Source organism: Mustela lutreola, chromosome 8 (genome assembly GCF_030435805.1).
Source record: "Mustela lutreola isolate mMusLut2 chromosome 8, mMusLut2.pri, whole genome shotgun sequence".
NCBI lineage: Eukaryota > Metazoa > Chordata > Mammalia > Carnivora > Mustelidae > Mustela > Mustela lutreola.
In genome coordinates, this window is record NC_081297.1 from 70,391,628 (window position 1) to 70,418,783 (window position 27,156).

A 27,156-nucleotide genomic window follows, 5' to 3' on the forward strand; every position below is an offset into this window, starting at 1 on the left:
ACTTCATTTTGCATGATTGAAGATAAATAAGAATAACAAAGAAATAGTGATAGATTGTGACCAGAATGCTTTCCCCTTCCCTCTTTCAGACACAAAATCTGAGTAACAAATACTTCGCTCAAACCCATGGCATTACATCCAAACTGTTCAGGTGCCTCTTTTGCTCTTTATTAGTTTCTAAAAGGGTCTATCAATAAGGGAAATTTATGTTCTAATCTCTTCCACCCCAGAATACCAAATCTTTCCTAAGGTCATGATTTTCTTTAAGTCCCAAAGAAATGTTAGTAGATGCTGATAAAAAGAGATTAACTGCGGTGGAAAAGGTCAGGTGCTCAGCACCTGATTAAAACACTATGTCAATGTAATACAGTAGTCAAGGTACACCTTTCAGATAAATCAGAAGCAGGAAAATAGTGGTATGTTTTCAATACCCTCTGGTTATGAGCATTCTGATTTCACTAGCTTGTGGGAGGTCCTATGGGTAATGGAGTGACTTGCAGCCTTTAAAAAAAAAAAAAATCCATTGCAAGAATCTTATTTATGCATTGTGAACCACCACATAAAAATAAATACAGTGCTGATCCTTAATTCATATGTACCATTACTGATATTATCTACCCCATTCTTTCTTTCTTTCTTTCTTTTCTTGTATGCTTTTGAGATCCTTATTAGCTTAGAGTGTGACCTACTAACTGTGGCCTTGGACAGAATGCTTACTCTCCCTGCCTCTCAGTCTTTTCACTCCAAGTTTACAAAGTTAAATCAGATGACATTTGTGAAGTTCTTCACATCCAGAGCTCTCAGTGTATGTAATTCCTTTTGAAAGACCCCTGTCCTGGAAAGTCCCCTCCCCTAGAAGATAGATAGGATAACTAACCGCTTGTTTGCTTTTCTGTGAACCGCTGGCTTTTAGGTATAAGATTAGGTTATTAATTGTGGGATTAATTGCTCTCTTGCCCTTCTGTAACTGCTTGGCTTATAGAAATAATAGGGACGCCATGATGGCATTCCTACCTTCCCCCTTCTTGTTCCCCCTTCCCGCCTCTCTCCTCCCGCGCGGGCCCTCAGAACTAATCAGCCTGTTCCCCCTTCTCGCCTCTCTCTTCGCGCGTGCGGGCCCTCAGAACCAATCAGCCTGTTCCCCCTTCCCGCCTCTCTCTTCGAGCGCGGGTCCTCAGAGCCAATCAGCAAAACCCAAGTATGCCTTTTTCAAAAGTTCAAACTGTCCACCAATCAGTTGCGCCCCACCCAAAACTTGTTTGTACCTTCCTATAAAAGACCCCACTTCACTCCGGTCGGTGTGTTCGGTTAGCCGGAGCTACCGACCACCCGCCGGTACCTGCGTGACAATAAACCTCTTGCTGTTTGCATCCAGTGGCAGTGTTGGATTCTTGGGTAAGGGGATCCGCGGGTCTTTCACTTTCTGTCCACACCACTCTTTTCCTTTTATTTAGAGTCTATGCTCATATTACGTTGACCAAAAACAAAATTAAATGTATCAAAGAATTAAACACAGACACAGATATGAGAGCTGGCCATAGTAATGACTCTTCATTTATCAGAGGTGCCTGCATCTAGGGCTGGTCAGGTCATGCTTCTCATCACCTTGTGACATGTTTGCAGATGCGTTATAAACAAACTTGTGACACACGCAGCAGTTTAAAAACTGCTTGTGCGTTGGGCTTGCCTTCCTGCTGCTGGGAACTCCTGCTTGTGACTTTGGGAACCCTGCCACCATGTCAACAAACCTGTACAAGCCTGCTGGGCCCTTGTGGTCCATCTGACAGCAGGAACCAACAGACAAACACGTGAGTTAGACCATCATCAGGCATGTCAGACTATGGCCCCATAAGAGGGGCTAAAGAATACTCAGCCAACCCAGCCTCAACTGCTGACCCACAGATCCAGGAGCAAATAAAAGCGATGTTCTACAGTGTTTTTGAGCCACTAAGTAGGTTGGCTTTAAGCCACTAAATTTTGGGGTGATGTACTATGTAGCTCTTCCAACTGCGTGGTTATCTTCAACCTTGTAGTAAAACATTAATATAATTTGTTAATCTGTTTGCAAAGAGGCAGATTAAGGAAATCCCTCATCAGGGGAAATAGGAGTCAAGGGACTTTTTCCAGGAAATTCATGTAGCTCAAGTCCTTGATGACTGAGCTCTTAAGCAATATATATCTATGTCTAATGCAAAAATACTCTCCCTTTTCTGACAATATTAACAAAGAAGTTTAATTAATTAATTAATTAAATTCAACTTTAATTATTTTTAAATTTAAATTAAATTTTAAATATTTAATTAAATAAAAATGTTAATTAAATAAATATTTAATAAATAAATATTATTAATAAATATTTAATTAAATAAAAATTTTTATATTTGAATCAAATTTTTAAATATTTGATTAAATAAAACTAACTTTATTAATTAATTGATATTAACAAAGAATATTTTATTCTCAGGTTACTCCCTAGACAGACTGTGACTGAGCAACTGGGTTGTAATTTTTCTTGAAGAAAAAGGCAAATGATTTTTAAAAGGAAATGGAGACCTATCCCCAGTGTGAGCAAAGGGAAAATATTAAGATACCATCTCAAAAACTTTTCAAGCGTATATAGGGAAGTAGATAAAATAATTCTGGTAACATAGAAAAAATGAAGTTATAATAGGTTCACTTTCCATTTAAAAAGACTATCACTGATTTTCCTGGATACCTTAATTTACAGAGAAACATGATCCAAAGAGGGAATTTTTTGAAGTATGGGTTATAAGGGACTTCATGAGAAATTTGGGCAATAAAATATACATATAGGGTCTAAACAAAAATAAAAGTGTCTTAAAATAATTAACTACAAGACTACTGGATTTAACTATAACTTGATCCAAGATGCATTTCGATGTGTTTAATTAGAGGGCAAAAGGCTAGAAAACAAGAGTGTGTGTTCTTGGTCAGACCCATCTTTTTCTGTACCTGGTAAAGACAGGACCTGTCAAGTCAATGCGTAAGATGAGTTTGCCCAGCTGACACCTCCCTTTCATGCAGATGGAAACATTAGAACCTGATGTGACTGAACATTCAACCATGTGCCTAGATGCCTTCATTCACACTCACACTCACCCTTCTGATAATCTGACTTCCACTACTCTATTCCTAAGGGAAACCACTTAGGCTTACCCAACATCCAGTCTTCCTGACATTTGTTGCCTTCTCCTAAAATAATAAATTCACCTTCCTATTGAGAGATGAAAAGCATATTTAATTTGCTTATACAATAAAAAATTTAGTATCTCTTGTAAAGGTAATTTTTGTAGTAGAACCCGTTTTTCTCTTTAGATTTCATTTTAGGAGGTAGTATTTTGCTTTATCACAAACATTTATGTCTTTTTTTTTTTGGTAATATTAAAGAATTTGGGGCTTGGAAGAGACATTAGAAGTCATCAGGTTTAAGCAGTCACCCAAAGCAGGAGTGTCTCCTATATTTTCCCTAACAAGTGTTTTTTTTCTGGTAGGTCCTTGAACACGTTAATGGCAGGAAACGGACTCGCAGCTATACTGACAAAAGAGTTACTTTAATTTCAGACGGTTTCAGTAGTTAAACAGCTCTTAGGTAAAGCCCAGACTGATTCTCTATAACTGTGATCCATTCATCTTTTCTCTTTTCTGTCCTCCGGCACTACACAGATTAAGGCTACTCCCAATTGTACATGACAGCTCTTCAAGTATTTGAAAATAGTGATAACATTCCCTAGGCTAAAACCCAGATTTAACAGTTCCTCCCATAAAAGAGTCAGAAAACCCTTTATCAGTGAGGTCTGGCCGCCAAATGCAAGCAGACAGCCAATGAAGCTTTTAGCATATGGACTGGGAAGTGATCGAAGTATCTTAGACCTGGTCTGATACTACAAAGCAGTACCGTTCCCTTCCTTATTTTGGAAAACACTTTTTATAATGGCATTAGCTCTTTTAGCACTCATGACACATTAGAGATTCCCATTTAGCCTTCAGTCAGCTAAAACTTTAAAAGCCCTTACTAAACAAACTTCTATTAAGAATACAACCTATATTTTTCTGGTAAAATCTAAGAGTATGATTTAGAGTTATCCCTAACTCTACTCTTGTTATTTTCAATCCACCACTCTAGTGTATGGAGCTGCTGCTGCTGCTTTTTTTTTTTTTTTTTTTTTTTTTTTTTTTTTTTTTTTTAGATTTTATTCATTTATTTGAGAGGGAGAAACAGAATGAGCTGGCGGAGGGGCAGCCCAGGAGGGAGAAACAGGCTCCCTGCTAAGCATCTGATGTGGGTCTCCATCCCAGGACCCTAGGATCATGACCTGAGCCAAAGTCAGATGCTTAACCAGTTGAGCCACCCAGGTGCTCTTGGAGCTGCTTCACTGACCAGCGGCGGATAGGCCAGGGGTGATCTTGAGCCCAGTGCCACACCATTAGAGGCTGCTAAGGGTCATCTGGCTCTTGGTCTTTTTAACAGGTGCTTCTTCATGGTATCCTAAAACCATAACACTCTCTGCTTTTCTTCAGTATAAAAAAATGAATTGCTATCCCAGAGGCACTGGGTTTCTGGCAAAAATCTTCCTTGTTTAACAGAGAATGCAATGTACCCTGAGAGTCTGGTGTATAAAGGTGTATAAAGGTTGATTTTTATTTTTAAAGGAGGCTCCACAATGAGAGTGGAGCCCAACACCAGGCTTGAACTTGTGACCCTGAGATCAGATATGAGCCGAAATCAAGACTCGAACACTTAACCGAGGGAGCCACCCATGTACCCCAAAGGCTGATTTAAAAAAAAAAAAATACATTTTCCACACACTATATTAATTACACACCAAACTCATTCTATAAAGTAGGTATTACCATTTTCACTTTATATGTGGAAAAACTCAATGTAGGTAAAAGTGTAGGTTCTGTGGAGTCATCAAGCCAGCATCTGAATTCCAACTGCCTCATCTATCAGCCAGTGGACAGTTGGCAAAATACTTAACCACTGTCAGTGGTCTCTCTTCCTAAAATTTGCATGAGAAATAAGTAAAATGATGTACATATATCATATAACAGTAGTAGGCAAATAGTAAGGTCTTGATAGGTATTATCTGTAATTCTTATAGCCTCAGACGAGAGAGTTAAAAAAGTGGCAGAGACAGGACTCTAAAGCAGAGTTTGTCTGATCTCAAAACAACTACAAATACGTACAGTCAAGGACACAGAGAACTAGTTTTACTTTTCCCCTAGCAAATATAATTTATCTTCTTGACCATACCCTTCAATACAGTAAAAAATAAAGATAGGATTTGAGATTAATAAAAGGAATAATGGACATAGCCCAGTTAGAGATTTTATAGTGACAACTTAAAGACAAAAACCAGTCTAAGAACTAGGTCACAGGAAAGATGAGTTACAAAGCAGACAAGCAGTAGCTCAAGGCAGGGCGTTTGTGAGGCAGCAACAAATTCATTTGCTGTCCAGTAGTTGAGGGTGAAATCTAAACAGCATTTTGATTTTGATGGGTTCTATGCATTATCCTGGTTCTTAATACCTCCTTGACCCTCCTGAGCTTTAGATAGCCGCCAACATTTTCATAAGACTAACCCTCAAAAAGTTAAATTATTCATTAGCATTACACATTAACAGACATGTCAATATTACTAAGGATACAAATCTCAAAAGAAGACATACAAATGGTCAACAAGTATTTAAAAAATGTTCAACATCACTAATCATCAGGGAAATGTAACTCAAAACCACAATGTGATATCACTCCACACCTGTTAGAATAGCTGTCATCAAAAAGACAAGAGATAACAAGTAGAGGCCATGATGTGGAGAAAAGGGAATGCTTGTACACTATTAGTAGGAATGTAAATTGGTACAACGATCATGGAAAACAGTATGCAAGTTCCTCAAAAGATTAAAAATAGAAGTACCATATGATCCAGTAATCCTGTGTCCAGGTATATACCCAAAAGGAAAGAAATCATCATCTCAAAGAGATATCTATGCTCTCATATTCATGGCAGCATTATTCACAGTAGCCAAGATAATATGGAAACAAACTAAATGTCTATCAAAGTTTAAATGGATAAAGAAAATGTGGCGAGTAGATAAAGAGAGATATGTATAGAACAGAATATCATTCAGACTTTTAAAAGAAGAAAATCTTGTCATATGTAACAACATGGATTAATTTTGAGGAAATAATGATAAGGGAAATAAGTCAGGCACAGTAAGACAAATACCACATGATCTCACTTACATGAGGAATTTAAAAAGTTGAACTCATAGAAGCAGAAAGTAGAACCAGGGGCTAGGGGAGGGATAAAGGGTGAAATGTTGATTAAAGAGTACAAAGTTTCAGTTATGCAAGAGGAATGTGGTCCAGAGATCTAACCTACAGCAATGTGATTATAGTTAACAATAAGTAGTATTGTATCCTTAAAATTTGCTGCGAGTAGATCTTACCAGACACAAGGGGGCGCACATGCATACAAAAGGTAGCTATGTGAGATCATAGATACTTTAATTAGCTTGATTGTGGTAATCATTTCACAGTGTTTACATTTATCAAATCACCACATTGTACACCTTAAACATATACAATTTTTGTCAATTATAATTCTATAAGGCTGGGGGCAGGATATGAAGAGAAAAATATGTAATTATCTACTTTATGATTTTTAATAAAAAGATCTATTTCCATGTTGTAGCAAAGTTGAGGGGATAATATTAAATACATAATCACTGGAAGAAAATACAACAAAAATGTATACCTAGAGCAAGGTAAAGTAAAATAAAAGGATAGATCGTAAACTTTGCTCATCTTGGTTAGTAGATTATGAAGACAATGAGAAACAAGAACAGAAATTGTGTTCTTCAAAGTCAACAGAAAGGAGCATTCTTCCACTATCAGATATAGGTCAGACTAATGTGCATTTAATCATTACTAAGCACTCATTTGAAAATATGATAAAGAATCAAGAACTCAGAAGTAGAGCAAGCCCCCCACAAAACTTACTTTTCAAAGAATAATTCCCAGCTACATGTTCTTTCATTTTAAGTAAACAGTAATGTCAATATTCTCTTATAAAATGCAAAGTCTTCTAAATAAAATCAAATTTTAAAGTTCTGAACTTTACTTAAAGTCTCTAATACTGGAGCTCAAATAATGATGCACGATCAGGGCTTCTCTAGACGCTGAGATCAAAAGACAGTGAGATATCACAGCTCTGTTAAAAATTAGGTAGAGGGGCACCTGGGTGGCTCAGTGGGTTAAGCCGCTGCCTTCGGCTCAGGTCATGATTTCAGGGTCCTGGGATCGAGTCCTTCATCGGGCTCTCTGCTCAGCAGGGAGCCTGCTTCCTCCTCTCTCTCTCTCTGCCTGCCTCTCTGCCTACTTGTGCTCTCTCTCTGTCAAATAAATAAATAAAATCTTTAAAAAAAAAAAAAAAACAGGTAGAACAACATAGACAAATCTCTCCAGAGCATGACAACAGAAGGAACCTCTTCTCTTCCAACTGTGGTTAAGTCAAATGATTGAAGGATACCGTAAAAGATACTTCATTCAATTGAATCCAGCCTGTCTTTCTTCTGCCTGACAACTAGGATGGTCCTATGGAAAGACTAAGTCATGTACAGTTCTGGTGATATCCATAAGAAATTTTTTAATGTACCTAAACTGACCCAAAAAAATATGTAAAACGGTCTCGGTAGCCTCTCAGATGTCTCATTACTCAAGCAAACTTCACTACATAAAATAGAAGGAAGTTACTAAAATTGGGTGTATAAAAATGAGTCATAAACTTGATTTAGGAATAGGGAAAGAAGTTCACCTGTGGGTTCCTTTAAAAAACGTAGGCACCCAAAGATGTATCTCAGTATGAACAATACCATCTCGGAAACTAATCTCAAACCAAGGACCCAGGGTCACCTGAAGGCCAAGCCCTTCAGCAGGAAGCTCAGGACACTTCTAACTTCCGCGCCACTGCGAAGGGGCAGCTAGTCTCGTTTCACTGGAGTCGTAAATACACTCCGAAGTACCACTTTTTAATGTGCTAAGTGGCACGTCTGTGGAGAAAAGTAAATTAACAACAACAACAGCGCATCATGACTGAAAGGGCTGCATCACCTTCCCGCCAGTTAGAGGTTCTTCTGCAGCGCTGGAGTGAGGAGAGCCAGCCGTGGCTATCTGATGCACTTGGGGTTTGAACCTTGGGTAGGCCAATGGAATGCTCACCCACCCAGGGAGCTAAAGCAACAGAGGAACCAACATGGAAAACTTATTCTGCCCAGCCAAGTCGATACCTGGCACCTTCAGACTGTAGATGTTAAGGCACTGGTGGGAAATAAAAAAAATACCTCCATGTTGTCCAAAGAGCATGCATCCACCACTCTCACTCGGAGTAACAACTTCCGGCTGTAGAGTCGCTTTATATTTTCATCCTCTTTGTAAACTCCCCGTAGCAGAGAAATGCTGACAAGTATGATGAGCGAGCTGAAAAGTTTTGAAAGGCTGACCCAAGCTAAAGAACAAATTAATAAAACATGGGCAGTAAACACGGCAGCTCTGTAGATAACATCACTCCAAGAAAAGTCATTCAAAATACACAGCTAACTAATGTGTGGTGTGGGTAGTAGCCTTCCTTTTTGAGGGTACCTGCAGTGGTACCACACTACTGAAATATTGCCAGATTTTCCTGCATGTAGTTATTCATCTCTGGTTGCCATTTAGGCAATTAAGATTATGTTAATTTGGTCGGTTCCCTGCAGTATCACTTAAAATGTCACCCTTAGAGTCGCCTGGGTGGCTCAGTCAGTTAAGTGTCTTACTCTGGCTCCAGTCATGATCCCAGGGTCCTGGAATCCAGCTCCACATTAGGCTCCCTGCTCCACCCACAGCCTACTTCCCCCTCTCCATCACTTGTGCTCTCTCACACTCACTCTCTCTCAAACAAATAAATGAAATCTTAAAAAAAAAAAAAAAATATATATATATATATATATATATATATGTAAAAAGGCAATTACAATGCAATATGGTGATGTAACAATGTGGACGGTGCCTGAGATTACAGGAATATATACAAAGAGCATTTTTCCTGACCTTGAACTATGAGGGAAGTTTCCCCAGAGGAAGTGGCAGCTAAGCAGAGACCAGAAGAACTATGAGTTAGCCAGGGGATAAGCAATGGGAAGAGGGAGTGGCGGTGGGGTAGAGGGATTTATTTGAAGACCCAGAGGTGAGAAAGCAAATCCATGAAAGAAGTTCACTTTGGATGGAGCTTAGTTTTTTGGCAAAGGGAACAAAAGAGCAGAATAACAAGGTAAGTGGAGCAACATTATGTAGAGCCTTATAAACCATGGGAAGAACTTGGGCTTTATTAGGAAGCCATTGACAATCCACCGCCGACTGGTAAGCAGGGCCATCTGTATTTTAGAGGAATCACCACAGTGTGGAGAATGAAGGCGAAGGGGCAGCTGCCGCAGAAATCCAAGGAAGAAACAACAGGAGAGGAGCTGTGAGGCCAGGCCTAAGTAGATGGATTTGAGAAATCCTTCGCAGGTAGAATCAAAGAGACTTTGTGATCTGCTGTGTGTATGAGATAAGGGAAGGAAAGAAAGAACAAACAATATCAAAGTGTCTGGCCTTAGCTGCTGGTTGGTAACAGCGCCATTCACTGGCATGGAACAGAGGAGGCTAGCGGGGCTGGGCCGTGCGGAGTGCAATGAGTTCAACTGCAGATTTATGTTGCTTGAGTATTGTTGAACACTCAGATATTTACAGATATTTACATACATTAGCATGACATGAAACACAGAAGAAAAATTGAGGATACATAGACACATTTTAGAACTGCCCATGCAAAAATAGTCATTTAAGCCAAGAAGGTGGGTCTCCCACTAGGAGGCTGCATAGAATAAGAAAATCTGATTAGAAACCTAAGTGACGACAGCCAGAAGAACACTGAAGAGCAGGACCGTGGGACAAGAGAATAAAGAGAGGTGGGACATGTATGGAATTAGAAACCAAGAACAGAGGAGCATTTCAAGAAGGGAGGAATGGTGGTAAGTGCCAAGTGCCAAGTGCTGGAGGGAGAGGTCAAGTCACACAAAGACTGACAGGTATCCATTTGTCGTCTGACAAGGAGATCAGAGGTGACCAAGCGGATTTGGGACCCACATGGACTCATGTCAAGACTTGTGGCAAAGAGTAAGACGGAAACAGGTGCTAAAGCCTCTTAGTGAGAGAGAGAGCCACGTTGCTAGATGACAGAATGAAAGAAGTACAAGGTGAGAGTCAGATGGCTCCAAGGATTTGATATGAGGACGCAGGTGTGGTCCAAAATTAATTTTTAAAGAGAGAATAACAAATCTGCACTGCACACTAACAGACATCTATCACAAAGAATATTTTGCTTCTACCCTCTTTTGAAACATTAAAGGGAATTTTTGCTTCATTCTGCAAAGTAAAAGGATATTCCTATGGCTCTGTTATGCTTTCTTTGATTAGAGATGTTGTGACATTACAAGCTGAGAGGATTTTATCCTATCTTTTTACATTTCCACTTTCTAGATAATTCTTCCTGAAATAAAATTCCAGCTCATTTCCTACCAAAAGGATATACACATAAATCAGTGTATCATACACGGCTCATGAGGAAGTGTTAAGTGATTTTAGTAAGAATTATTTGCCCATGTGCAAGCGACAGTAAAAACTGCCAAGTCTGGAAATAGTTTCAAATACAAGTACTTTCTCATGACTAACTAAAAGAGCATTACACCATTATTCCTAAATTGAAGTGGTATATGGCACCTATAATCTGATGACTCTAGAATCTGTACTGTGCTAAAGAAAGAAACTGAAAAGTCAAACAGCATTTTAGCTACCCCTATAGTCAAAAGAGTATGAGAAGTTGTCTGAACATAATCTCCCTTCAGCAGGTTCACCAAGCGAAATATTTACCTTTCCTGTAACAAATACTTAAAAAAAAAAAAAAATTTGATTTAAGGAAAAAAATTCATAGAATTCTATACCTAAAAAAATTAAGACACTACTGACCAACTATGTTTTCTCTGGTCACAAGGCAGAAATTTAAACCATCCTTAAAAGACAACAAACGATCTGCAGAAGAAATTTGACAGATGCCTTTGGTGTCATACTTGCTGTTGTTAAAAAGGGCGTATATACAAGACATTCTCCTCAAAAATTACTAAGTTTAACTTGGGTGCCTTACCTACAGTTAGATTAGTCATTAAGACTAGAAATAAAAACAACATTGACAGACTAGGAACAGCTCATTAAAATTCATGTTACATACACTGCTAGGATTTGTTAGGAATGTCTTTAAGGATGTTGTTCTCTACATTTTAGAGAGTCTTCTTTATGAAAACCCACAGGAAAATCTCCTGGTTTTCATAAGAAAGGCCAGGAATGCTTTCTTCAAATATCCATTGTATAATACAATATATGGTCTCTAAGCCTGGGCTCTCTGCTGATTACTTGTTAATATTTTCTAGGACAGCTTTAAAGTTTCCTCACCAACAACATGGACATCAACATGGAAGATTAAAAAACAAAAAAACAAATATACAAAAAAACATGGAGCAAAAAATAAAATTCATGCAAAAAATGGAGAAGAGCAAAAGAAAAACTCCTACAGGGGCGCCTGGGCGGCTCAGTGGATTAAAGCCTCTGCTTTCAGCTCAGGTCATGATCCCAGGGTCTGGGGATCAAGCCCCCGGGCTCTCTGCTCCATGGGGACCCTGCTTTCTCCTCTCTCTCTGCCTGCCTCTCTGCCTACTTGTGATCTGTGTCTGTCAAATAAATAAATAAAATCTTTAAAAAAAAAAAAAAAAACTCCTACAAAGCATACAAAAGGAATTTGTTTTGTGGCCATTCTGGGTGTGTCTGTATGTGTGAATTTTTCTTTCTGAGCTTTTCATCACATAGAACCCATTATTTAAATACAGTACATTAATTATTTACTGCTAAGGAATAAATTATCTCAAAATGTAGCAGTTTATAACAGCAAACATTTATTATCTCACAGTTTCTGTGGGTCAGGTATCTGAATGGTATACCCTGGCTCAGAGGTCAGGTCACAGGCTACAATCACCATATGGGGAGAGGCTACAGTCTCCCTGAGGCTTGATTTGGGAAGGACCTGCTAGCAAACTCATTCACATGACTGTTGGCAGACCTCAAGCCCTTGTAGGCTATTGTGTGGAGACAGTTTCTTGCCACATGGATCTCTCCATAAGACTACTCTTGGTGTGGTAAATTTGCTTCCCCCAGAGTAAGGACTCTGAGAGAGAGAGAGAGAGAAATACACACAGAGAGAGAGACAGTAACAGAAGAAAAGGGAAGCAAGACAAAAGTTTAATCTCAGAAATAATAGGGGCTCCTGCGTAGCTCAGTCAGTTAGGCAGTTGCCTTCGGCTTGAGTCATGATCCCAGGGTCCTGGGATAGAGCCACATAGTGGGCTTCTGACCAGCAAGGGAGCCTGCTCTCCCTCTCCCTCTGCCTGCCTCTCTGCCTACTTGTGATCTCTATCTCTCTGTCAAATAAATAAATAAAAGTCTTTAAAAAAAAAAAAAGAAAGGAAGAAAGAAAGAAAAAGAAAAAAATAATCAACCTCCACTGAGGCACCTGGGTGGCTCAGTCAGTTTGAACATCTGATTCTTGATTTCAGTTCAAGTCATGATCTCAGATAAATCTGAGCATTGGGCTCAGCAATGGGCATGGAGTCTGCTGAGGATCCTCTCCCTCTCCCTCTGACCACCCCCTCACTTGCACATGCACTCGCTCTCACTTTCTCTCTCATGTTCTCTCTCAAAAAAAAAAAAAAAAAAAAAAGAAAGAAAGAAAAAAAGAAAGGAAGAAAAGAAATAATAGCCTATCACTTTACTATATTTAATTCATTAAAAGCTAACTACTTGGTTCAACCTACACTCAAGGAGAAAGGAGCACAAGAGCCTGAAACTCAGATGCAGGGACATCGGGACCATCTCAGAGGCTGCCCGCTACAGACAGTTATAGTCATTTTCTCCGATGACAGGGATTCCTCTTTACTCCAATCGGGATCTGAGCTGAAAACAGTGGAGCTTGATAGGTTGGCCTTAAGCAAATGGAACTTACTTTAAATTTCTAAAACAATAGCAGAAAATGGAATTTCTTTGGTCAGTCAGACCTTAACTGCTCTCTGGTCAATCATGAAGCCCTTTCCTGAGGATGGAAAACTTTGTTTTTTGCCTAGGAACTCATTCTTCTAGTCTAACCTGATATAAGTCATTCCTGAAAGAAGGACAAAGAGATCCTTTATCTTAAAACAATCTCATGGTCCTATTAGAGACGGCACTTGGCTACAAGTTACAACTGCCCAGGAATCACCCGTGTGCATCAAGGCCAAGTCTTTCTTCCAGATGCCCAGGTGATCCTCTTTCCTTCGCAGTCTCTCTACTTTCTCCCACTTATTTCAGGTGGGGCAACCATATGTTTCAAATAGCTCAGGACATAACAGTTTATGCCTTGTCTCCTATCATTAATAGCACTCCTTTTCATTCTCAGAAGGGTCCTGGTCTCGATAATGAATTACAAAATCATCCTATTTTAGGTGCTACTTTGTGGTTTTCCTCTTTATTTCTACTCTGGCTTTGGGGGGATTTGTTTTGGAAGCTACAGGGAGTAGAATCGAGAGAGCAACTTGTATCCTCTTCTTTTGCTAGTGGAAAGGGTTCAGAGGAGGACAAAGCGGCCCTGAACGAGGAAGTGCCCATTGCTAACCCTTCCCAATCTCTCCATTCTCCAAGCAGTGGTGCAAATTTCACATGTATTTAATAAAAGCAGAAAAGGCTCAGACTGTTGAGCAGAATTTGAAAGATGTATTTGGCAAGGATAAAATATACCTAAGGACATTAAAAACAAATAAGCTAAACTCCCAGGAAAAATATGGGCAAGGCTGTTTTGACTCCCCCTTGACCCTTCAGGGCAAATGAGAACGTCCTGGCTAGCTGTAAGAGCAGGCAGAGCAATCCGCAGAGCAGATGGCTCCAATCCAAGCCAATTATACAGTCACAGTCTCCCAATGCAGTGTGTTTCCTGGGCTACAATGGAAGAGATAACATAGATATGCAACCATGTGATTTACTATCGACTCTGCCTTCAACCAAAGTCAGGGAAGAAACATTGCTATGTGCAGTGCTATGCCCAGAAGCTTTCAGGCTGAGGCTCAATTTAATTATTATTTTTTTCTTTTTTAATTCAAATTCTTCCCCTCTCATGACCTCATCCTTTGCCTTCAGCAAACTCCTCCCTAACTCTCCCAGAAGTACGAGTTGACTTGAACACATTTCTCTACCTCCAATTATTTCTTCACTCACATTATTATATTACTAACATGGAAAGGGGGCCTGTTGCCAGGGCAACTAGGAGGAGTGCATAAGTTCAGCCTCAGTTGGATCCTTTACTCTAATTGATCAAATTCCAAATATGCTCTTGACTGATCTTAATTTTGTAGACAGGAGAAGCCAAAACATTTCATAATTCCTCTGACTTATTATAAATTTACCTGTATCTTCATAAGGCCCCACTGACCTGTATCTTTTCTCCTCAACTCACTAACTCATTTATTTCTAATAATTAGGGTTGACATTCCTGAGAACAGTGTTGAGAACAGACATGGCATGAGAAGCACCAATGGATGCTTAAGAATGGATGTATTCACCAAATCAGAATGTATACTAGAGGTACACAAGAACTGAACCAGTGCCTGCTAGCTACCAATCAATCCAATGATACCTTGAAACCATTCCTTCTTGTTATCAAACAGATTTCTCCTCTGATCCATTATTGCCCGTTTAATGACCTGATAGGCCATCTGATATCATCATTGTATATACCTGAATAAGACTTAGATTTTCATGTGAAATTCATGCATTCCTTTTCAGTCACATCAGTTACAGTGATTTTGTAAATATCATCTTATATATCCCATTCGTAGGAAGAAACACACTTCCTAGTTGAGGTGGGAGTGGTCGCATGTGGTAGTCAGTAGTGTTATTCTAGGTACCTGCGATGAATGCAGTTCCCAGCTCCTTCGTGCTTGGTTGTGGCCAAATAATTCATTCTCATCAAAGTTGTGAACAGAAGTTGATCACTTCTAGGCAGAATGCTGAATTACTCCCCTGAGACCCAGGGAGTAACTAGCAATATTATAATGTAGCCACTATTTCAGTTATGGTCTCAGAATGAGGAGGCTGAAGTGAAGCCTTCTAAGCTGACTCACAGCGAAATGTAGTGTGACTGAAAAATAAATTTTGCTGTTTTAAGCCACTGAAATTTTCGGATTTGTTTGTTACTAAGACATACGCTTACCTATCCTGACTAGTATATCTTAGTTTTAAGATCTTATCATTGAAGCCTCCCACTTCATGTTCTGATTTTGAGATACCAACTCTAGTGACTCTTAACATAGAGTCCATAAACTTCCTTGCCTTGTACACAAGATTTAGGAGGCTGGGAAGAAGATCCGCCGTGTTCATTATATTCTCCAAAACTCCTGACTTTAGCTCTATCTTTTTGCTGATTCTTAAGTAATCTATGAGTTTAGTCTCTACCCATGAAAGGCAACGCCAGGTTGTCAACCTTGTCTTGGATCTCCTTGCCCTAGATTCTGCCCTCATCTTCGTAACCCATCATCATGATTGTCTGGCTATGACAAACATCTGCCTGTGACTGGCTTCCTGAACCAGCTCTGGTTACTTGTTTGAGTAGCTTGTTTGAGCTCAAGGAGATGAGTTTTTAAACTGTAACTGCTAATCAGTGCCCAAAGTAGGTACTTGGAAAATTTTCTTTCTTTCTTTCTTTCTTTTTTTAATCAAGAAAGTCAATCTCAAACAGATCAGCAGTGTCAATGGTTCTGGCTCTGAGACCTTGTTCCTAAGAAAGAAAAGGAGAAAGGGCTATTGTGAATTTTAATTAAAAACCCTCCCAAAGCCTGTAAAGCAATTCCCCCAAATGGGTGCACAAGTCAAGCTTCTTTACTAATTTATTTAGGTCATTGAATTTTCATAAACTGACCTGAAACGAACCTTCCCTCAATGATGTAGTGAAGTGATAATCAAAGCCATCCTCTCCAGATAGTTAAATTGTCTAAGAAGCTGACTTTCTGTAGTTTAGCTCTCCACCTTTTGCTGAGCCTTGTATTAACTTAACATCCCAACAGAGACATCACACCTGTTGCTCACTTAAGACCTATGAAATCCTGATTACTTATCAGTTTTACATATATCCACATATTCAATTAAGATGTCACTGTAAGGTTCAATATATGCATACTGTTAAAACTTATCTCTGTGTAGTTATTTATAGCTTTCTCCTCAGTGATTTATTTTAGATGCTTAGCTTTAAGTTTACACATCAAATTCTCTAATAAAAGTAAAATGGCTTAATTAAGAAATACACTTAAGTATCTAACAGCAGACATTATATATATATGCATAACAATATATTGAATAATAACATTATTCATTACATATATCACTGGTGTATTTTATCCTTGCCAATAATAATATTTTATAATAAGTTAAAAATAAAGTGCATATTTAGGTAGTATATGGATGACCTTGAAGCAAAGAGGTCTATTGACTTTTTTCCTAAAAGAATAGAAGTATTTTATATCTGATAAATATTTTCTGCTATTACACAGGATGCTGAACATCTTACACTTTGCATAAAAAGCCTGAGAACCATCCCACTAAATCTTTTAAAATATGCATTTTAGGAAAAAAGAATTAAACTATGTAGTCTATAAAATATAAGTCAAAACCCAATACCCTTTTCTGTCTTCATATTTTTTGTATATTTTATCAATCTTTATTGTAAGATTTTTTTTCAATTAGATAAGGGTGTTCATTTAATATGTTACTTAAATATTATGCTCTTCTATGTCTTTTGTAACTAACATTTTCAAGTATTTCATGTGCATTGCTACTCTAGGGAAAAAAATAAAAGTAGAGTGTACACTGGCAACAGCCTAAAGGAAACTGAAACAGAAAAATAACTAGTTCCAGGGCGCTAGGGTGGCTCAGTTAGTTAAGCGTATGCCTTCAGCTTAGGTCATGATCCTCAAGGCCCAGGATGGAGCCCGGTGTGGGGCTACTGACTCAGCAGGGAGCCTGCTTCTTCCTCTCCCACTGTGATCTCTCTAGCTCTCACACTCTTTCAAATAAATAAATAAATAAATCTTTAAAAAAAAAAAAAAAAGAAAGTTAACCCGTTCCAATGTGATTTTCTCCATGCCGAAAACACAAGCAAGTCACTTATATCTACCCTCAAGAAAGGCATCATCCTCCTGCCCTGAGGCAAGACTCAAGGAAGTGCCGGACACTCCTGCCAGAGCAGCAGGAGCGATGTACGTACACTAGGCACTGCAAGGGACGTTACCGTGACAGGAAACCTTCGGGATGATGGAAGGCCTCGTGCACAGAGTTCTGTTCAATGATTTTCATCAGTCCATCAAAAATAACAATGGGGTTAATAGGTTACAAAGAGTATGACTGGTCATAGAAACGTCACATTCTCAGCTCACGCTGGGTCTCTCTTATTAATTTATTAAATTAAACTATATAACTTGTGATAAACCTTAAGCTTCAGGCTATCATATATATCAACTTTTCATGCCTGGAAAGTAATTATTTCCTACACATTCACCACTAGGAAAATGAAATTGAGATGGAAATTAAAGATGTTCATTATTATATAGTCTCTAAATAACAGATACTCACACCCAGGCCCACAGGCATGACCGCCATGTCATGAAGTCCCATGATATTATCCATAATTCCACCGAATGTTGCCTCTTCTTAAAAAAATCAAACTTAGCAAATAATCATTTGGTAACTTAATATTATGTCTGATTTCCTCTTCTGAATCCTGATGAAATATATTAGCTCTCTGTATTTGCTTTTCGTTGATGAAAAATAAGCCACAGTTTATGTATATTCATAAAGATGCATTCATAGCATTTGAACCGGGTGCTGTGTATTCCATATACTAATTTGACTCCATGATTCAAGTATATTTAAGACTATGTATTATGTATTATGGCTTAAGAAATTAACATTTACTGAAGACCTACTGGTGCTAAGCATTTACTCAGGCATTTTGCATAAAATATGATAACCATTATCCTAGTTGTATGATAGTAATCTAATAACATCATTGACATAAATTATTTCATTTCATTATATTGACCAAAGTACTTACTGCTATTATTACAACAATTAATATTTATTGAGAGCTCAAGTCCTTGAGAAACTAAAACATATTCTATTATTATAAAAGCAACTAACACTGGGAGCTCACAATACGGTGGGCACCTTGCCAACTGCTATGCATTCTTTGTCTTCTTTGATTGCCTCAGCAACCCTAAGATAGTACTAATATCCCCATTTTACATGTGGGAGTCTCAGAAAGTGAAGCTTACCTAGGGTCATACAGCAAGAGTGTCAGGACGAAAGTGCATGCTATTGCTACTATGTCACATTGCCTTCCATATAAAACAAAGCCAATGGCAAACGAGATTAAAGTTAGTTTGTTTCTTCACCTTAGAAGCATGCATTTCCCCAAGATTAATAATAATGAAGATGAGGTCGATAATAGTAAACCTAGGAACAACCCTGTAACAACTCATCTTAAAAATGAGAAAACTGGGGTGCCTGGGTGGCTCCGTGGGTTAAAGCCTCTGCCTTTGGTTCCGGTCATGATCTCAGGGTCCTGGGATCGAGCCCCGCATCAGGCTCTCTGCTTGGCAGGGAACCTGCTTCTCTCTCTCTCTCTCTCTCTCTCTCTGCCTGCCTCTCTGCTTGCTTGTGATCTCTCTGTGTCAAATAAATAAAATCTTTAAAAAAAAATGAGAAAACAGTCTAACTTTTCCAAGTTATTTTTGCCAGTAAGTGGCTGAGATGGAGCTAAAATCCAGATATTCTGATTTCCGGTTTGGAATTTTGTCCCCACCGTAACAAGTTGATAAGCTATTTAATGAGGGAGTTGAAATAACTAAAAACAATGATCACGGAACACACTCCTCTCAAGTGTGTCAAAACAATGTTGATTCTGGACAGATAATAATGCATTCCCGCACAGTAACAAGGATGCAACATCGATTGCGTTTTTCATTAATGTTTTAAAACGTCATCGATTCAGACTACACTAACAGTAAACTTGTGATAACTTGAGTGGACTGTGCTACTTGACCTTTATAGTATCAAAACCAAGTAATGTAAAACCAATAGTATCAAAAGCAACACACTAAAATAAGATGAAACCAGAGATGGAAACAAACCATAAGAGACTCTTAGGAAACAAACGGAGGGCTGCTGGAGGGGAGGAGAGTAGGGGACGGGGTAACTGGGTGGTGGGCATTGAGGAGGGCGTGTGATGTCATGAACACTGGGTGTTAGAGAAGACTGATGAATCACAGACATGAACCTCTGAAACTAATTACACATTATATGTTAATTAATTGAATCAAAATAATTTTTAAAAATAAAAAAATGTTTAAAAAGCAGCAACGAGGCCCTATGGCTACATGGCTTCTGGCTGAACAAGTGTCCGTCTTCTTTGCCCTGACCGTCCCCCTCCTCCCCTACCCTCCCTCCCTCTCTCTCTCACCAAACCTCCCTCCCTCCAGCACCCCACAGGTAATCCCCCTTGACCAAACCCAGCCATTCATTTCCAGCTTTTCTTCTCACTAGCCCATTCTCAGCAACCAGCTCGGTCCCTTACTCCCAGCCTTAGTAATTAATTGTGCTATTATTGTGAATTAATCGTACAAGCAAGTCAATGTTTAGCCTAATTAAGAATGAAGCCAACAAATTATTTAAAGCACCACTCCAGCAGAATTTGCATTCAGCCTTGTATTAGCAGCCAATCAAGCTTTTCAGCTATCTACTCAAGTACTTGCTGGCTTCCTGAATACTTAAGCCAAGCTTTCTCCCCACCCCAGCTTCTGAATCCTGCCCAGGGCCTCCTTCCTTTACCCATCCCTATATGCTCATCCCTTGGAAAAATAATATGGTTCTTGTTTCATTTACTACAGTTTATATCCACTACAGTGGATAATTTTGGACACCAATAATTTTGTTATTTTACGCCACACAGAAACTATATAGCTGAACATGACTAAAGACTATTTGGATTTTTTCTTGCCATTTCCCGAAATACATTTAGCACCTTTAAAATCAAAGAAACACACACGCAAAACATTCCTTCCTCAGCATGAAGCTACCAGTGTAAACAACAGTAGCAGGTCAACCAAGTTTGTACTTCAAGAGCAGTAGCAAGTGAAGATCATGGCTTTTTAACAGAAAAGAAAAAAAAAAAAAAAAGCATGCACCAGGGCTGTTACCTCTAGATTAGTACTGACTAAAAAGAGAGAGAGAAAAAAAAAAGTTTGAGTAAGGAATCTGAAAGCATTATTGCAGGTTTTAAAAATAGTGAACTTAGGAAAGAAAAAAGTACTGCCTGGAGTGAAATTTCACCCTGAAATTTTCCATCAAAGTGTAACTCAGCTTTGGGAAAAATAATGGGCTGGAACCTCTACCTCTGGCAACAGAAACTGAAACTATAAACCAGAGTCTTTTCTGAGAGAACACGTAGACGCACGGATGGCCCAGAATAACAGTAAAAATGAGGATAAGCAAGCGTACAGGGGGTAAGGTCTAGGGCAGCTGTGCACACACACCTGAGGAAGCAATAGAGCCTGAACAATTTCATCCAGCCTATGGACAAGTCTATGCCAGTCTCTTGCTTGTTTATTTTTCCCATTCATCTTTGCTTGGTTTTGCTGCCCCCTCTGTACATAAAAGCCAGGCATTTTAGATTGTAGGAAAGTATCCATTTTATTTTTTTAAGATTTTATTCATTTCAGAGAGAGAGGAAGAAAGCACAGCAGGGGGAAGGGGAGAGGGACAGGGAGAGAGAGAGAAGCAGACTCCCCACTGAGCCGGGAGTCCAAGGGAGGGTTTGATCCCAGGACTTGGGGATCATGACCTAAGCTGAAGGCAGACGCTTAAGAGACTGAGCCACCCAAGTGCCCCATGGAAAGCGTCATGTTGTGTTGTATTTTATTTTATTTTGTAGTTTTTTTTATTTGTCGGAGAGAGAGAGCACAAGCAGGGGGATCAGCAGGCAGAGGGAGAAGCAGGCTCCCCGCTGAGCAAGGAGCCCAATTGTGGGACTTGATTCCAGGACCCTGGGATCATGACCTGAGCCAAAGGCAAACGCTTAACTGACTGTGCCACCCATGCATCCCTAGAAAGGGTCTATTTTAAATATTCCTTCCTATCACCTTCCCTAAGCCACTTATAGCATACTCTTACAGCATACTCACTTATAACAGACTCACCACACCCAGAAATTTAATGTGTGCTCCACAGAAGTTCTTACTTACTAAAACTGATCAGAAAAAAAACAGAAGAGAGAGACAATCCATTCCATTTTCATTACCCCATCACCTAATTTGTACCTTCATCTTTTTTGCAGGTTCTTAATATGAATACTAATACTTATTTTCAAAATTGCCTGAATCACTTTGTCTCATTTCTCAATTTCTGCCTCTGCAATACCTAACACATATTGATGTATTAATTAATATTTGTAACACTTCTCTGGAAAAAGCTGTGTATTAGGAAAAATAAAACTTTCTTTTTCATTAACCTTGGAAAACCTCAGATTCTTCATATTCTGTCCTAAATAGCATGTACTCTTTGGAAACTTATTCCAGTTCACGAGGAAATTTTATGTCTGTCAAGTGTCTAATTTCCTCCATGCTAAATACAATATTTATCCTTGTAATACCAGAATAAGTCCATAAGCACACAGATATGTATGTGTGCATATATGTGTTTATATATACTCTTATTTAAACTTGTTTAAGAACATAAAAAGAGGCCAAGCACATCATAAGTGCTTATTATAGAGCTCACTAGGTAGAATTCTTCAAAAAGTCCATTAACAATTAGGAAGGCATGCATTTCAACCCAAGTTTCCGAAATTCAAAAGGAACAATAGTCTCTTCAAAAGGAGCAAGTCTCTCAGCGACAGGGCTGAAGCAGATTTGCCTGAAAACATGCCCTCTGCTGCCATCAAGTGGCTCTTTTCAGAATCGTTTTACAAACATAACCAGAGCCTATACGCTTTGCTTTCCTACCATTTCATTCTTTATACATTACACATATTATTCTTTGGGGAATTGAGATATTTGAGAAGGCCAGGAAAACCTTTCCTAAATTAGGGCTTTATACTATGAATGCTGTGAAAATTCCATGACCAAGAAGTTCTTCAGAAAGATGATACTTGCGGTAGAAACTCTTCCCAGCCCTATATGGCTTGTTCAGTGTCGGGTCAGTAAAGACCACACCATGGACTCTGAAGCATACCTCTCTTTATTTCTGCCAAACAGATTTAACAATAGATTGGCCTTAAGAGGGGCGCCTGGGTGGCTCAGTGGATTAAAGCCTCTGCTTTCTGCTCAGGTCATGATACCGGGGTCCTGGGATTGAGTCCCGCATCAGGCTCTCTGCTTTGGCAGGGAGCCTGCTTCTTTCTCTCTCTGCCTGCCTCTCTGCCTACTTGTGATCTGTCTGTCAAATAAATAAATAAATAATCTTTAAAAAAAAAACAAGATTGGCCTTAAGATACCTTGCTGAGGAGCGCCTGGGTGGCTCAATGGGTTAAAGCCTCTGCCTTCAGCTCGGGTCATGATCCCTGGGATTGAGCCTGACATCGGGCTCTCTGCTCTCTGCTGTGAGGAGCCTGCTTCCTCCTCTCTCTCTGCCTGCCTCTCTGCCTACGTAATCTCTGTCTGTCAAATAAATAAATAAAATCTTTAAAAAAAAAAAAAAAAAGATGCTTAGCTGAATAGGAAGGAAATTTAAAAACAAAAACAAAAACAAAAAACCTGGGGGTGGAGGGAGTCATTTAGAATTTTTTTTTTAAAGATTTTATTTATTTGACAGAGAGAAAGATCACAAATAGGCTGAGAGGCAGGCAGAGGGGGGCGGGGGGAAGCAGGCTCCCTGCTGAGCAAAGAGCCCGATGTGGGCCCAAGACCCTGAGATCATGACCTGAGCCGAAGGCAGAGGCTTAACCCCCTGAGTCAGCCAGGCGCCCCAGAATCATTTTTAACCAAGAATCCCATCACTGTGGAAGAAAATGGCTGCATGTTTGTCACTCCAATGAGAACACCAGGAGCAGCCAACTTGACTCTTATCAAGTCAGTTCTGGCTAAAACTCTTGAGGTTCAGTCAGACAAATCTAGCGGTTTTGTTCTCTATAAGGAGGGCTCAAAGTACTCTTAGCTGAACCTAAATTTACAACCAATCCTAAAATTGGGGGGGAAAGGGGGAAAAAAGCAAATCATACTAGGGAATCCTCTTTGAAATCCTAAAAGAGCCACAAACCAGGACACATTGGAATCGTCGATGCCAATCAAATTCGTTGTAAAGAACCCAGGATTCTGGGGTGCCTGGTTGGCTCAGTCGTTTAAGCGTCTGCCTTCAGCTCAGGTCACGATCCTAGGGTCCTGGGATCAAGCCCCAAGTTGGGCTCCCTGCTTAGCCTGAAGCCTTCTTCTCCCTCTCCTGTTCCCTCTGTTCGTGTTCCCTCTTTCACTGTGCCCCTGTCAAATAAATAAATAAAATCTTTAAAAAAAAAAAAAAGAATGCAGGATTGCAGGATTCTCCTCCACCTCCACCACCAGCAATCCACAGTCAGGACACTAGTCAGTCATAATAGCCACATGCCTATTCTATCCACAGCCTCTGGCTCCATCACTCACTCCCTGCCATACAAAGGAGAGGAAATGCTTCAGGTAACAGGGTGTTTCCTAAGAACCCCTAAAGCACAGCTGTATTCATTTTCTCTAACACCTGATTTTCCTCCAATTTACATCCCTACTTAAAGTACTTACTAGTTAATGGCGCGTGTCATTAGAGCTGGTAATATATCTTTTATAAATGATAATGTAATATTTTTATTAGTAGAACTAAACCACTTGTCCCTTGCTTTGGATTAAAAATTAAAAAGTGACCCCATTAAAATGTCCTCTCAGGAAAAGATTCTACTGAACAAGGCTGAGACATATTGGGGAAGAATTCAAGAGTTAGTAAGAACATGGAATACTATGTTCAGTCTGAAAATAAAAAAGAATCACTTTCAATTTTAGTTAAGACAGACACACATAAATTCTCTGATTTCCTGCATATACCTCCTACTTCTTTCCATTTTCAAACACAGCTTGAAAGATTAAAAATACAAAGAAAGACTAATACACTCACAGTGATTATCAGAATCAATCAGCAATCAACTCTATGCCAGCCTGAGAGCAGGAGGTATTACCAGAATTCACTACTTAATCGCTCAACTCCTTGTTTAATGTCTAAAATAGAGACCGAATTATAATGTCACTCTACACAAGAGACAGACCATCTCTGGTCCTCAGTTTCCTGATCTGTAAAATGAAGGTAATAAAAATACCTATTGCTCGGGCTCACTGTGAGGATTAACTGAGTACTGGTACTGAGTGCTTAAGATCCTCTGTAAGACTGGTTTGATTATTAGCTATTGAGTGCTTTATAGTGTGCCAGGGATTACCTATTATTGCAATAATTTATTACTTTTAAATCTGCTTCTTTCTCAGAATAAATACTTTCAGTTAGCAAAGACCTCAGTAACTCCATACAACAACAAATATAAAGAATAAAAAAAGAATGAGAAAGGAAGTCAACTTCCAAGCAGAACCAATATTTCATATACTATTTTTAAGTAATATTTTAAGCAAGTTCTTAAAAAATGCAAGTTTTTTATGGGTCCCTTGCCCTTCTGGCCCCAGTGCTGAGTGCACAACGCCTCTCTGACAGACTTCCAGTTGTGTTGGGTAATTCCAAGAGGACCGTTACCCATTCTATTACTACAGGCACTGCACTAAGGCTGAGGCTTCTCCTGACTGGCCTGGGTTAGGGTCTGTGACTCCACCATTTAAAAAGTGACGCAGTAAATGGCATTATTTGAAATGTAAGAAATAATCACAAATAAAGCACGTCAGTAACTTCTCAAAGCCTGAACATTTGATCTAAATATCACATGCCTGAATTTATCCCTCTACTATTTATTTTCTTTAATGGTGGGGAAAAACAATAAAATGTTAATTGAGCTATCCCTCTCAGCAGTGAACAGTGCTGGCTAAAATCTATACACAACATCGAAACAACTGCACTCCAGAACTGACCGACAATCTTGCCTCGTCTACATTTAGAAGAAAATGGTATTACCTAGCTTTCCAATCTATTGGGGAGAATAGATGGAAACATTCCTTAGAAACTATATCAGTACACAGCAATATCTACAGTGGTTTATTCTTGCCAGAAATCTAATTCTTAGTGCTATAAGATAAGCCATTCTCCTTGTAGTCTGTTCTTAAAACTTATCAAGAGCAAACCAAGAAAGCTACTAAACAAACAAAAAAAAAAAAAAAAAGAAAGAAAGAAAGAAAAGAAAAAATCCACAATCTCCTTATTAGCACCTCTTCATGCCATGGTGATTTGATTAGTGATTTGATAAGTATAGATCACAACCCTGGATTTAATACAGGGTGGCCCACTTTTAAAATGACCCATTTATAACAATGGTCTCTCTGTTGGAACTGTCAAGAGAGTTAAAAAAGAAAAAAATGCCACCAGTATCAAACACCTTCATTTAACCAGGCATTGCAGAGCAATGGGATTGCAAATCTAGAGACCTTCATCTTAGGCCAGCTTTACTAACTGTAAGACAAGTCAATAAGATTTTCTGATTCTCACACTCTCTGGGACTGTACTGAAATTATCACCTGTCTCAAACGACCCCACAGAGAAGTCCTCAAGTAGAAGGAACACAAGATAAGTATCACACAGAACACTATAAGGCTCCTTAGAGAAAAGACTCTCAATGTCTCAGGGAAGAAAAATGCACAGATCATTCTTTATTTACAGTAGAATATTTGTGAAGAGTAAGGCTACTACAAACTAAAAAATTCTCTTTGAATTTTTACGAGTTTCAAACATAACACTCACCACAGTAGAAAGGGGAAAGATAACCTACCCCATGTTCCCATCCATTAGAAGAATCGTGTTGTATATGTGAGAAAATATGAAGAGAAACAGAATTGTGCTGAAGAACATTGTCATCCATGAGCCATGATCCTCTCGAAACATTTTTAAGCGGAGCAACTGACCTGCAATATAAGATATTATTAGAAATCAGTGTCCATCATGACTCACGATTTACACAGCTTTGCTTTCTTTTACGGACTCTCTCTTATCTTGCTATATTCTGAGCTCTTTGCCACAGAATTACCTTGTGGGTCAAACGACTCTATTAATGTCCTTTCTGGTCCTTTGTCAATAAGTGATCATGAATGAAATCCAAGACAGCCTCCATATCATCCTGGAGCAAATAATACCAACATGAGTTAGGATAGTCCAGAGATCATTCATGATGCTGCACTGAGAACAAGAGGAATTAGGGCACGGCCCCCTGCTGCTTCCTGTTTCACTAATGTGTCTTTGGTTTCCGGCATCCTGAAACTACTTTGGGCAAATGGTAAAGACATTGCGTAAGTTCCACATAATTCCCTTTTGTCTCCATAAGCCCGCTCCCAGTAGGGACCAGAAAACAAAACCAAGGCAGACCCAATTGTTGAAGGTACGTGGAAACTTAGAAGGAAAAATCCACTGTCTGTCATAAGATCCAAACACAGCCTCACCCTCAGCTAAAACACCCACACCTGCATACAGGTCTGTGCACAAGTGTGTGGGTTGAAGGGTTGGGGAGGGGGCAGCATGTACACATTACAGAGCTTGGTGTGGCTCCCAGCAAAAGGTTATTTCCACCCTGATGCCTACAATTCCCTTTACATAGATAAATGCTAGGATTAGAAAGAACGTTAAAATGCAAATATTTCAAGGAGGGAAAATGTGTATAGAGGAATACTAAAATAAACATTACTAATATCAGAATTAATGCAGAAACATTTCTTGATTTACAGGAGAGAAGAGAAATGAGAGCATTACTGTCCTGAAAGGTGAGAAAGATGACAAATGGTGGG

At 39.1% G+C, this 27,156-nt stretch overlaps 1 protein-coding gene across 3 annotated transcripts in view; it reads right to left on the bottom strand.

The window, feature by feature from the left end:
* Positions 1–27,156, bottom strand: part of TMEM117 (transmembrane protein 117) — a 500,039-nt gene that overhangs the window by 384,313 nt on the left and 88,570 nt on the right. For 2 of the 3 annotated variants that reach the window (XM_059185591.1, XM_059185592.1), the window contains exon 3: positions 26,151–26,283. The exons of the other annotated variant lie outside the window; for it this stretch is intronic. In XM_059185591.1, the coding sequence (XP_059041574.1) occupies positions 26,151–26,283 (133 nt within the window). The remainder of the gene's footprint in view (positions 1–26,150; positions 26,284–27,156) is intronic. 3 annotated transcript variants of the gene reach the window in all.